The 13,393-nt window shown below is 50.9% G+C and overlaps 1 protein-coding gene across 2 annotated transcripts in view; it reads left to right on the top strand.

The window, feature by feature from the left end:
- CACNA1E (calcium voltage-gated channel subunit alpha1 E) overlaps positions 1-13,393 on the top strand; it is a 94,376-nt gene that overhangs the window by 36,673 nt on the left and 44,310 nt on the right. For both annotated transcript variants that reach the window (XM_088524851.1, XM_088524852.1), the window contains exon 9: positions 12,544-12,659. In XM_088524851.1, coding sequence (XP_088380977.1) covers positions 12,544-12,659 — 116 coding nt within the window. The remainder of the gene's footprint in view (positions 1-12,543; positions 12,660-13,393) is intronic.

Here is a 13,393-nt window from a genome sequence, read left to right as displayed (position 1 = left end):
GTGTTTGTTTATTGCTGATAGGGCTTGTATTGGGGAAGGATACAAGTGGGTGGCTGGCCTAATTGGCAATGGAGACGCTCTAGCGGCGTGCCAGATACCTAGGGAGAAGCACGACTGCTCGGTTCCCCGAGGGCTGAGCGGGGCTGCCCTGGGAGAGCGGGGTGGGCAGCAGCGGAGCAGCCAACCCCGCACGCCCTCCTAGCTGGCCGCCATCCCAGCGCTTCAGCGGGTGCACCGAGATCCCCGGTGTCCGTGGTGCCCTCCAGCCCTGGCTGCTTGGGAAGCGGGATGTCCTCTAGCCAGCGTGGCTGCTGGAGGCGAGGAGGCACAGGGAGCTTCTGCCCACAAACAACACGGGTCCTTGAACGCAAACACGCAAAGATTAGGTTCGCTGGGAATGACTCTTTTCCTTGCTTCGCTTGTTTGGCTTTTATTGTTTTTAACAGTTCTCTCACTCCTTTTGTGCGAGAAGAAAGTAGCTGGCTCCCCTCCAGTAGCCAAAGTGTGACCTTTCCATTCCTGTGCCTCTTAGATGAGCAACCCAGGGAACTGGCTGCATCGTCTGTGCTCCCTTTTCACTCCTCTCAGCTTCAAGGAGCTTGGAGACAAAGGTCACTTTGCTGACGAGCTCTGTGGAAACGCCTTCACGTGAAGGCAACGTTTCCTTCGGGTTACGGAACTGCTTTGGGGGAAGGTTCCTCTGACGACGTGGTGAGTCTTACCCTGAGCAATGGGGAGACAGAGGATGTCCCAGAGGAAGGCTCAGGCCTGCAAGAGCTGCTTCAGCTCTAGTCTCCAGCAGCGGCGGAAGCAGAGATCCCCAAAGCGATGGGGACTTGGCTGCTATCCCGTGTCTGGTGGAGTCCTGGACGTGGTGTTACTAAGCAGCAACCTACCACTCGTAAGATGCTCGTAACCACCCCAAAGCAGCTACTGGCCTACTGCAACCTTGTCAACTGCTCTCTAGACTTTCCTACCATGCACAAGAAAGTCACGCCTTGCCAGCCTAAGATTTGGTGGCCTCTACGTGGTGGTACCTGCCTGTAGGGAGAGAAGTCTCTTTGTCACTGCTGGCCGAGGTGGCCATGCCCTGTGCCCTCTAGCACGGCGTTGCTTACTGAGACTTCAGCTGGCTGAAGGATTAGAGAGATGTTACTGTACATTGGCCTAAACCAAAGGTCATCTGTATGATACAGATGTGATGCAATGAAGAATGAAAATCTGGACACACACTGCTTGCAAATGGCACCATCTGCACTAAGAGTGAAATCCATTTTGGATCTCCATCCTTCCTCTGTAAGTTCACACATACAAGTTGCCACAGAGCTGCTTCTCTGCCCTTACTTTATCCTGGCAGCTGTTTTCATTAGGGAAACAATCAAACATCCGAGGTGAGTCCTGCATCCAGAGAGGCTGTCACGAGGACGTTTGCATGTTTAATTTGCCACCATCGGAAGTTTGCCGGAGCCTGGGTTTGGTAATCCTCTGGTTGCGATGCACTTCCCTCTCAACAGTCAGTTCCCCAATTGCTAAACTAGCATCATGACCTCCATGATGTAAACAGCCTGAATCCATCTGCTCCGAAGCACAAAGTATGTGGGAGAGGAAGAGAAATGAATTCCATCACACCAAGGCTCCTCGGTTTTCTCTCTCGATGCTCACACGCGCATATACATTGGAATTGTATTGTAATGCTATTAAGAGGAGATGGAGTCGCTCCAGGCAGGGGCCTGGAGAGCCAGTTCTTCTGGAGGTTTGGCATTTATTGCTGTGTCTATTAACTCTTCCCCTCTGTGGGTACAATTACAGATCAATTAATTCTAATTGAAAGCAGGAAGAAAAAAAATGGCCCTGTTCTACTTTGAGAACATTTTGCAGGTATAAAGCCCAAGGAGATGTAACTGCTCAGCTTTTAAAGCTACAAAAGCTACTGAAGTAATCTTGGCAGATGAGAGCTGGTCAAAGCAAGCAGGGATGTAACATCAGCTACAAAGGCCAGTTTTCTGCCATGTAGTGCTCTGTGGATTTGAGAATTAGGAAGGATTGTAGCAATCTCATGAGGTATTGCTTACTACTGTAGCATGTCCTAAGGAGGGTGTAATTCAGCACCCTCCTGCAGTGGGGGCAGGATACAAGCAGAGCTGTGCCTCTTCCCAGGGAGAACTGCTGTTGTACAGAGGGATGTTCCTATGTCACAGCCATCCCTGTTGCTGGAGGCATAAGTGTGGATGGGACCTCCTTCCACCCTGCTGCTGTTTGTCCTTTGCAGGCAGCGTCCTGAGATCACACTGTGTGTTGTGAATCAGAGGATTGCAGAAGGTGCATGTGCCCCATGCTGGAGACCTGCAAAGGTCTCCTCTCCCTTCTTTGTGCGGCAGGTTCTCTTCTCTTGCTCATGTGGAACAATGTGGATCTGTTGGTTCATGCTACGTCTCCGAAGCAGCAATGTGCCCAAGCACCGTGTGTCTGGCGGAGCGTCGTGCTGCTTTCCCATCTTCTCTCGTTCCGCTCGTCCCCTTGGCCTGTGACCTGCACGATGAAGAAGCAGTCATGGTCCCTCCAGCACCTCATCTGGTGAGGACCAGGACTCATGGCTGACCTCATCCAAGCCAGGCACTGCAGAGTTCCTGTTCGCTTTGTCCCTCCTGGTGAGAAGGTGGCTTGTGTCTAGCTTCTCCTAAAGCAGATTGAAGACCAGAGAGAGTGAAATAAGCAGTACATAGAGGTATAGTGTTCAGGACTGATGCAGGGCTTCTGAGATTAGATGGGTTGTGTCTGGACTCTCTTCTGTCTTCCCTTCTCCAGCATCTGCAAAGAAAATCAGGTTTGCAATAAGGCCCTCCTCTGTGTATTGCTGCATTTGTCTTCTTGGTGAGGATTGATTGCCCTGGTAGACTCCTTTCCCCTCTACACCCCTGAACTTCCCACACCTTTTAAGGATGAAAAGCTGCTAAAATCACCAATATTCACAGCCTGGTTCAGGAGCTGTGTGTGTCCAGTGTGGAAGGCGATGCTGCCCACAGGGCTGACCAACTTAAAAGGCCAGATCTTTGGGTCTGATGCAGTGCTGAAGAGAAGCCCTCTTGAAGCTGATGGCAGAGCAAGAAGTTGAGCATGATGGCAAGAAAAGTGAAATCCATCTGCCTTGTACCAAACAAGAGAGTAATTTAATTCCTCCTAATTGCTTCCACTCATCCTGGTGATGTTAAGTCTTTTCTGCCCCCCACCCCCAGCTCATGCACTAAGCCTTTGAAAGAAACGACTAATGTTATAATTAAAGGATCAATTTGGCAAGATTTCTTTGTCTTAAGATCTTTCTTTCAGGTTGGGTTAGCGCAGCGTTCCTAGTCTCCGGAGAGTATTCTTCAGCTCCTTCAGGAGCCTTCTGTACCATCTCTGAAATCTTTTCACTTTGCTTCATTTGAATTTTTTTTCCTATCCAGTTTTGAGGCGTAACAGATGATGAACAAGATGTAGTTTTAGCAATTAACAATAAAGGTGTTAAAGGAGCAAGTGTACATTTTCGATAGAGGCAGGGGCTTCTCCTGTCTCTAGGTAAAACCTGGGTCCTGTGTTTGGTCTGATTCAGGTGATTTGCAACCGAACGGTGAGAAGAGAATGGATGTCTTGGAGGTGGGAAGTTTGTGGAGGGGAAAGTGGGGAGAGGGGCTGCCACGATACAGGAAGCTCGTGGGGGAATTCTGAGTGACAGCACGATGCCGACCAACATAACTCAAGAAATATTGTGTTGGGTGCAGTAAGCCTTGGAAGCTCTGTGGTTTCTTCCATGGGTATAGTGTGACTGTGGGGCTTGTGATGGCTGTGTCTGCGTTGTGCTTGGTGAAGGAGGTAGCTGGAGTAGTTTAACCCACTTTTGAAGGGGAGTGCAAGGAAAGGGAGGTGAGAAGGGTTGCAAACACGTCACCATCTCGGTGCGTCCCTGGCACCGTTGCGAGATGCATGGGGCTGACCCCTTCTCTTGAGTTGAGAAATGGGCATGCGTGTTCTGTGCTGGGGAGCTCTTGTGTCATCAATAGGGTATTTGAACACCTTCCACGATGGAAGCAAAGGAGCCTTGGAGATATTCAGCTTTATGCAACAGCCAGGTGGGCATCCATATTCAACAGGGCCTCTCTGCCTTTCACTACCACCTCTCTGCCGAGGGTCTCCAAAGCCCTTTGCAGAAAGTGTGCTTGATGGGAGATGTGTTTTTGGCGTGCCCTGTACCCCAGTGATATGAGGAAAAAAAGATTCCTCTTACAGCCCACTGGACAGGCTAAAAAGCCTACAACAAGATGATTTGATGTCTTTCCCGCTTTGGTTTCTCTGTGCATATTACTTGCCAGCAGGTCTTAGCTGCCTCAGTTTTGCCATTATTCATGTTTCCTTGCAAACCTCCCTTAGTCTGCAGGCCGTGGGTGAAAGGCATGTTTTTCTCTCCTCTTCACAAAAGCATTCGGCAGATAGTTCTTTCCTACAGATTGTTTTTTGGAGTTGTTTGTTCCTGATCTTTGTCATTTCTGTCATTAGCTCTATCAGTCACGTGGCCGTAGCTGTTTGACTTGATCGGTGGCTTTGGAAATGTCCAATTTTTAAGTGGCCAGTCCCATACTAGCAAGGGGGTGTTTGGCTCTTCTGTTGTGTGAATTGAACAGGTTCCTCAAAGTGGATCGCATCGGGTTATCAGTTCTTTGTAAATCGTGGGTGGCTGTTTGTTTATTTTGCAGTGACGGTGACATATCTAGCAGTTGTGTTGTGGATCTCACAAATGACGGATAGTTCTGAATTCATTGTATTTGTCTGCTGAAGGATTCAATTAGAGTGCTTGAAAGTTCCGGGGAAGTTGATGTGCTGAGATGTTGGAAATCATCAGTTTCTCATCCTGTAGCTCACCTGCAGGCCTGGCCCCACACCTTTCATCTGCAGATGAACCAAAGCCAACCTTTGCAACCAGGTTGCAAAGGGGGGGATATTTTTTTCTCCGTTTGCATGGAACACGGGAGGAGAAGGGGGGAGTGACTCTTTCCCAGCACTGCATGAGGCAGTGGGAGTGACTGTGAACAAAGCCCGGGGCTCTTGAAGCACTGAAGCTGCACTGTTTGTACCAGCACTGGTCTGAGAGGCACCAAATAACATTCAGAGCTTCCACCTCCAGTTCTTAGGGCTGCGCTTGCAATATCCTTCACCGCCTTTCTGTAGCTTTCAGGCAGCACCGAGTGAAGGTGCTCTGCGGCCTCTGGTGCAACATCACGACCCGCAGATGTGCTGCCACAGCGGGACAGGAGGTTCAAGCCACAGCCCTGTTACCTTCTGGAAAACGCTGAGCTCTGCGACTGGAATATCGGTGGCTCCTTTTCCTAAGTGATACTTGTCCTTTTGTCATCTATATTTCTCTGCTTCAAAAGAGTAAGTGCTTCAAACTCGTGGTTGTTCAGAGGCCACATGTCCTGGGAAATCTCCCTGTTTCTAACAGGTAGCAGTGCCAGAGAGAGCAGGGTGGAACTGAAAGCAAAGCAAGTATCCGGGCATGCTTTCCTCCCTTTGATCACAGAGTGCTGCTTGTTCTTGGAGAGCGTGCACGAAGTGCTCGGAGAGACATCAAGCTGCCTACAGCCCCAAAATTCAGGGGCTGCTCTGGACACCCACATCTCTGCGTGGATCCATCAGTGTGGGGCAGGCTTTGCAGCAGTGTGCAGCTGAGCCCAACCATATTCCCAAGCAATGGATGAACCTGCCCATGGATGGATGAGAGCTTGATGACTGGAGCGAGTTGTACACAAGAAATAGAGATTACTGGAGAGAGGAACTGAAGGTATTAGAAGTCTTTCCTGTTCACTGGGTTGTGTCCCCATCAGCAAATGCAAAGTTCTCATGTGCCACTTCCAGCTGTTTGGGAGATTAGCAACTCACCTGCTTTTATTTTGATTTAGTGACCCAGAATATAGGGATTTTTGACTTGATGACTGCAATATACTGTACCTCAAAAGGAAACAGGAGGCTCAGAAAACTCCAGCTGGCTCTGAACGTGTGGCCGTTTGCCCACTGGCCTGAGTGGTTCAACGTGAGCGTGCTGTTTTGATGTCCGTATTGCTGCTCTGGCTCTCCATCAAATACCGATTATCTGCATCCCTGAGCTTCATCTCCAAGGCTCTCCGAGGCTGGACCCAAGGGGTCTTCAGATGGTTTGATGTCTCCTCCCATTGTCACCAGCCAGTGTCGCTCTTTGGGAAGTGTGATGTCCCATAACTGCGCCAGCCCGGGGTGGCTGTGTCCTATTGCCTTGGGCCCCATCTGGAGCCCCAAGGGTCTGATCTCCCCAAGGAACTGGCTTATAAAAGGAGCTCTTTCACACGGAGTCCTCACTTCAGTTCTGATTTCTCATCTGGTCTTCCCTCTCGTTTTCTCCCCATCTGTGGAGATGATTTCCCATTTGGGCTGCCTTTTCTCTTTGTTTTCATGTTGTCATTCCCTTTCCTTTCTGCCTCTATTTTTGTTCCCAGCAAAGTCTTCTCCTATTAGCGTGGGGTGTCAGTGCAAACTATCATGACAAGGTCTTTTGAATTGTTCATAAAGCTTCCTATTAATCCTGTCTAATATAAGCCCCTTTTGGGCTTTAGGACCTTGTAAAAGTGAGAGACATCAGGTAGTATCTATAAGCAAATCTGATTTCAGTCACAAGCTTTCTCAAAGGCATCATCCCCTTTTTAAATGGGGCAGTGATGTAATGGGTAATCTCAGGCTTGGTATCTCATAGTTTCTCCCCGTTTTATCGTTCCAAGTCACCAACAGCTTGTCAGCTTTTCGTTCCCCAGCTCATATGTCTGCTGGCACTCCATAAATGTGCTCTCTTTCTTTAGCATAGTCAGCTTTATGCTCTGTTTCTTGCTACAGCTTTCTCACCATAACGTGAGCACACAATCTTGTTTAAGAGCACAGGAACAACCAAAGGCCAACAGCCACTGTTGGAAGAGAATATGAGAATTAGGATGCTTCCTCCCCCCCCCCCCCTTTTTTTTTCTCTTTTACCAATTATTACTTCATGAGAAGACTTTCTCTTAAGGAAGATTCTGCTTAAGGAATTTCCTCAGACCTCTGGGGAAATTCAAGTGAACTTAAATCGTGATTGCTCTTGGCCACATAACTGTTGGTTCATTCAAAGCGGTTTTGAGCCCCCCTCTACAGAAGCTTTTTGTACCTTTTGGACTCCCTGTTCTAGTCTTTATTGTCACTTCAGTGCAGGAGTCAGATGCTCTGGTCTGCAGATTCCTACCTCATATTTACTGTCTGTTTGCCAACTTCTGTTTAAGCACCAGGTTACACACTGCACAGCATTTGACACTCTTCTCTTAGTTCCATTACACTTCTTGAGTAAATACCATCTGATCCCCCTGATTTGCTACTATTTGCTCCGTGTTTTCCAAACATTCTGGTGTCAGTTCTGTCCCGTAACCTTTTAGACACCCTGCTGGGAGAGAGGTGTTTTTCCTCAAATTGTGTTCAGAACTGAACATGGTTCATGAGCTGAGCCCTTGTGAGTGCTGCGCAGAGCAGGAGTGTTACCTGATGTCTTACAGATGGTATTTCTTGTTATACATCCCATTATAATTGGCTTTTTCACTGCAGCGTGGTACTGCTGCCTCATCTTTGGCACGTAATCCCGTATTTCTCTTCTACCTACCCTATCCTTTCTGCTGCCTACACTTAGCATTCCAAGACCTGTTTGGTAGTTGGCTTGTGGCAAGTGTGTTTAACAGTGGCAAAAAAGCAGTGGATTAAGGGGTTTGAAGATGGATGGCTCCTTGTTTCAGAGAAGGAAGCGGCAATGCAGCTGTGACCTCCCCAGCACACCCAGGACTCAAAGAATCTCCCGAAAGGATGCAAGTAGGTTGCACCATCCACGATGTTCTTGTTCTCTTAGCTTTTTTTCCTGGTGTGAAGGTGCCTGAGGCTCTGGGAGGAAGAAGTCAGAGTATGGTGGTGACTGGTGGCTGCCTGGTGGTAGCAGATACACTTCTGTGGTCAGAGCAGAATGTCGAGGTTGCCGAAGGCCATGATGAGTTTGACTCTGCTTTATGGAGCATGGAGGCTCCTTTGGTGGCTCTCTGCTGCGCTAAAGCTGCCCGGCCAGGAGGCCCAGGTGGGCAGAAGAGATGTTGCACGTGGGGACTGTGCTCTCCCCTGGGGCTGTGCTCTCCCCTGGGCGTCCTCGAAGCCTCCTGGCTGCAACCAAGTGTTTTGCAGCCTGGCTTCACAGAGCCCCAACCGTGAGCTCTGACCAGAGGAGCAGTGCCCTGCTGTCCTTGGTCAGAGTCACCCCGCCGGGGCACGTTGCAAGGCAAAACGGGATGTTCCCTGGCAATGTAACCTACATACCCCAGGGAGCAGGATCCTTCAATGGGAGCGAGGCGCCTCGCGCTCTCCACGCTGCTGCCCTCCTCCTGATCTGGAGCGTTCCCAAACGGCTGTCAGTCACCGTTGCTGGCCCTGTTCTCACTCACATACAGTATTATCTCTCCCCGCTGCTGTAAATTGGCTCTGAGCAATCCTTGATCTGTCAGCATCGCCTACCCACTTTCAGATGTCACCAGCCCCCGCTGCTGCCCTGCTCAGTAACGTGTCTCTCTGAAATGTAATAATTCATTAAGTTGGGTTTAACTACTGCTCCCCTCCCCCCCTGCATCTCTGCCACCCCTTCTTCTAATGGACAAAAGCAATTAGACTCTATTAGGGACTGGGAGTCTGGAAAGTGTCACCCTTGGGGACACTGCAGCAGCTGGATGGACGTTGTCCCTCAAGCATCTGCTCCTTGCAAATTGGAGCTCCTGGAGCAGCAGGAAATGTCCCTCCCTGTAGCAGCCCCTGACACCTCCTGCAGCGGCAGTGGGCTGGGCGCTTTCCTGGGTGAACCATGCACAGCAAACTTGGGCCTTCATAAGGGGATCGCTGAAAAAGGTGTTCCCGTTCCCTCCTAGAAAGAAGTTTTAGGCTTAGCTGGTCCTTCTGGGTGGGTTTCATCATGGATGCATCAGGACAGCTTTGCTTGCTGAGCAGCCTGGGCAGTGAAAGGAGGCAAAGGCAGCAGCCTCAGCAGGACAGGAGCTACCAAGTGGCCTGGGAAGCAGGAGGTGAGAGGGAGGCCCCGTTCCCATCAGAGTGGTTGCACTGGCTCCAGTGGAACCATCCCAGTGACGTATCCCAGCTGAGGATCCAGCCTGTGAGGTGTTTTTTCCATTGCCCTAGAGGCATCTGCGATCAGAGGAGGGCTGCCTGGTCCAAGGTGGCTTGTGGAGGTGGGTGCTCCTGCCCGTGGGGCTCTTCACCTGCAGGCACGCCGGTGTGCACAGTGTATCTGCTGGTGCAAATTTTCTGCTCAGAAACTTCCCAGTTTGAGGTTATGCCCGTGTGGGACTGACTTTCCAAGCGCAGGAGGAAATGGCTTTCACCCGCCAAGGAAATCCAGGGGGAGAAAGGCAGCTTGACTGTAGATTCTGGCATTAAATATTATCTTCCTAGTTCTTGATGCCCCGAATTTGCTAATGCATAAAGGCTAGGGAGGAGTTTGAGGGATGAGGGCACAGCTGCAGTCATCCTGCCTCGTCTCTGTGTAGCGCAAGGATGTTTTCTTCATGTGAGGTGCCCAAAATGGGAAGTGCATTTGCCCATTGGTTATAGGGGCGTTCTTTCTTCCCTTTCGCTTTGCTTTCCTCTTGCCCTTCTTCCTTCCATTTCGGTTGTTTTTCTCTTCCTTTCCTTTTGTTCTCTCCTCCTCCCCTGCCCTAGGAAGAGAAAAACTCTCATTTCAGTCTGAAATCCAGAGATGGAGGGGGAGAGTCGTTTGATGCTCAATGCTGGAACGGCAGGAAACTTAACCTTCCTAGGGTGGAATTAAAAATGCTTGAATTGTCTGGGGATCTTAAACAAGAGATGCAGGGAACATTTAGGGCTTTTCACGCAAACAGACACATATGTGCGCGCAAACACACGCGCACAAGCCCACACAGCATTAAGGGTGTAATAGCTCAGCTGGGATAATGCACTTGAACTCCCTCTGCAGCAGACAGACCAATTCTTTTGGTTGCTTTGAATATTTTGAGGATGGAGAATGCTGCTAGTCTCCAGGGAGGGAGACATTTGTCTTGTAAAAAGCACAGTGCCATTTGTTCTTCATAATCGCGCATTTTCAGAGCATAATTACAGCGCTGTGGGACTGGGAGGGGGCCAGGCTCCAAACTGAATTTCTCTTTGCTTTTTTCCCTCTGTGCACCTCGGGCTTTGGGCCTGCTGGAAGTTTGTGTCTGCAACGGAGGCTGCCCCCGCATGTGAGGGGAGCTCAGGGTGCAGAGTAGGGGGCAGGATGGGGCCTTCCCCCATCCGCTCCCACCTCCAAGGATGTTAATGGACTGGAGAGCGGCTGGGATCTGTTGGGCTGGATGGGGAGCTGCAGCCAGCAAATTGCATCCACATACTATATTTGTGTGAAAGAAAGGATGTGCTAAGGGGGTGTCTGGTGGGGGACAGCATCACTGTGCATGAACGTGGCTGCCGACAGAGGTAGGACCCATGGGCTGAGATGTTGCAGGCACTTGTGCACCCGTGTGAACACAAGGTGAGGGACCTAGAGGCAGGTCCAAACGGGTTGTCTCACATACAACACACAGCACTGGTATGAGGACAGCATGTGTGTGTGAAGTTGCCTACGTTCTCACTGCTATATTTCCTGCCAAATACTTCAGTTTCTGTTTGCGCGTGATGGCCTTAGCATCAACGCTTAGGGTTTTGCGTGTTCCTGAGGAGAGGGCGGTGACAATCCCTGCCGTCGGCGGAGCAGCCCGAGCCGCGCGCGGGCGACCCAGCAGGCCGCGCTCGTCAGCAGGGTCTCGTGCTGCGCGTGAACGCGTGCACGCGTGCGCCGTCTTGGCTGCTGGCGTCTCCGCGGGGCTTTGGCCAGGCCGCGGGTGAACCCTCGCGTCGGGTGTACCCGGGAGTGCGTTTGTGCTTGGGCTGAGGAGCATGGGGATGTCAGTGCAGCGTTTGCAAACCACGTGCAGCCTGTCCTGCTGCCTTGGAAGAACCCGAGCTGCGGCAAATTCGATCACTGTCACCTCCCCATCTCCCAGGCTTTCAGCCCTTTCCTGCTGGGTGTCTGTCCAGCCAACCTGCAAGGGTGGACCCTGGCGTGACCCACCCCGGCTGCTATTTTTTCTGGATGTTCTTCCCGGGATGTCAGGGTGTCAGTTATTCCTCTGCAGCAGTGTGCAAAATGTTATGTTGCGTAAGGAGACATGTGGTGAGTAATAGGAGGAGATGCTGGGAGGTCTATGTGCAGATCTATGTGTGGTGGGATCTCTGGTGGAAGCTGGGTGGAAGCTGGTCATTGCTTCGTTGACAGTAAGTGTGGACACAGCGAACTGCAGAGAAGGACAACAGGGATGTTTGAGGCTCCGGGAAAATTCTCCAAAGGGGGAAAGCAAGGAAGGTCATAAATCCAAACCTAAAACTGTGCCACCCTGCAAAGCACCACTAAGACTTTCCTGACTTTCCTCTCCCGCAACATGAGAAGAATAAAGAAGAATAAAGCCAAACACACAACAGCAATAACACCCAGCTCTGAAACCCGTGGTCTCACGGTGGGTCCAAGGCAGCCAGAAGTGAGAAGCTACATGACTGTTGCATGGCCATTGAACTTTGCAGGTTTAACCTTGCAGGTTTAATATGGAGCGAGATTTTGGAAGGGGATCAAACTGCCAGGCATGGTGCCTTTCTGGAGATCGGGAAGATACCCAGGTTGCCAGCACATGGTGGGGTTTTAAGCTAGGCAAAGATTTGGTAGCTGTTGTCAGAGAGCAAAGGGATCGTGTGAGCCTCAGACTGGGGGCATTGCCTTTGCTCTTCCCCATGGACCTCTCCATTACAAGAAGGGCTTCGCAGCACTTCTCTCTCTGTGCTTGTCCTGTCTTTCTTGAGTGTAAATTGCTGTCTCTTCTGATATGTTTGGGGCATCTGAGGCCTTTCTGGATGGGAAGGGTCCCGGGAAAGGGAAAAGAGAGGAGAGGAGAGCCTGGGGGGCCAAGCTATGCTCCTCCTCATCTTGTGCTCCCCTCCATTCACCTCTGCTCCTTCACCCTGGATTCCTTGGAGCAAGCGTGGCTCCAAGCAAAGCTGCAGAAGAAGAAATCCTGCTTTTGTGCCCAAAGCAGCGGTACAAAGGAGTTGAGATGGTGCAGGAGTTGAGTGGGAATGTCCCCCTTGAGCAGCAGGAGCAGCTTCCAGGCAGGGGCATGTGAGGCCAAATGGCAGAGCTCACGTGCACCAGCATCTCTGCTCCCCCAAAGAAGCCTCTTGTCCCTCCCACCTCTCTCTGTCCCTCTGTTCGTTCCCTCATTCATCTCTAGCTCTGCTTTGCCTGGGGTGGCCGTTTGCCTCTCGTGTCTTCCCTCCTCTGCCCTTGAGGCCTGCGCTTGCCCCCCGTTACCGCCGCTCGCCCAGGCGCATCCCGCTGCTCCTCGGCCGCGCTCCCAAAACCCCCTCTCCGCCCTTTTCCAGGGAGTTCGCCAAAGAGCGCGAGAGGGTGGAGAATCGCCGGGCCTTCATGAAGCTGCGGCGGCAGCAGCAGATCGAGCGGGAGCTGAACGGCTATCGTGCCTGGATAGACAAAGCAGGTAACGGTTGGACGCTGGCAAGGTTGGACGCTGCTGTCACGTGCTGGAAAGTCCTGTCTGCCTCTGTGTACAAAATCAGGGGTTTCCAGTTAAATCTGCCCCTGTGGCATTTTGGGCTGATCTGGGAGGTTCTGCCCTGATCTGGGAGATCACAGGAGTCGGTAGAGGCTCATCTTGGGTTTTTGCTGATTTCCGATGGAGCCAGCTCCACTTGCAAGCGTTGGTCTCCAAGCTGTCGTGATCCTGCGGCTCACCTCCTTGCTCCTCACGGAAAGAACTGCCCAAGGGTTCTGCTAGGCTGCAGAACATGCCGCCCTGGGAAGGGAAGGCTCACGCTTCCTTCTAAAATACCAACTTAAAGTACTGTTGTCTTGAACCAAGGCCTGAGCTGCAGATCTCAGCTTTGGTCTTGGATTCAGATGTTTCAGCTCCTCGGGACAGTTTGGATTTGGAAGTATAGTTCAGGTCCACCCATGCAGGGTGGGATAGCTTGGAAAAGTCAGTGCACCCAAAGTTGTCTTGCTTGTCCTAGTCAGACTTGCAGGCTGTTCCAAGTTCAGCACTTTTTTTTTCTTTTCTAGAAAGCTGATAATTTGCAGACTCCCATTTTAGTCTGTTAAAATGAGTGTAACACTTATCTACACACAGATCTGGCTTGGTGTGCATTAGTTAGATCCTTTTCTGCCTCGACTGGCTAGCCCTATGACCCAACTTTCCTGCAATCTGCAACAGAC

The sequence above is a fragment of the Tinamus guttatus genome, unplaced genomic scaffold (assembly GCF_059628265.1).
Source record: "Tinamus guttatus ecotype Peru unplaced genomic scaffold, ASM5962826v1 Tinamus_guttatus_pri_ptg000215l, whole genome shotgun sequence".
Lineage (NCBI taxonomy): Eukaryota > Metazoa > Chordata > Aves > Tinamiformes > Tinamidae > Tinamus > Tinamus guttatus.
Note: the sequence above shows the minus strand (reverse complement) of the source record. Positions and strands in the feature narration are given on the sequence as shown.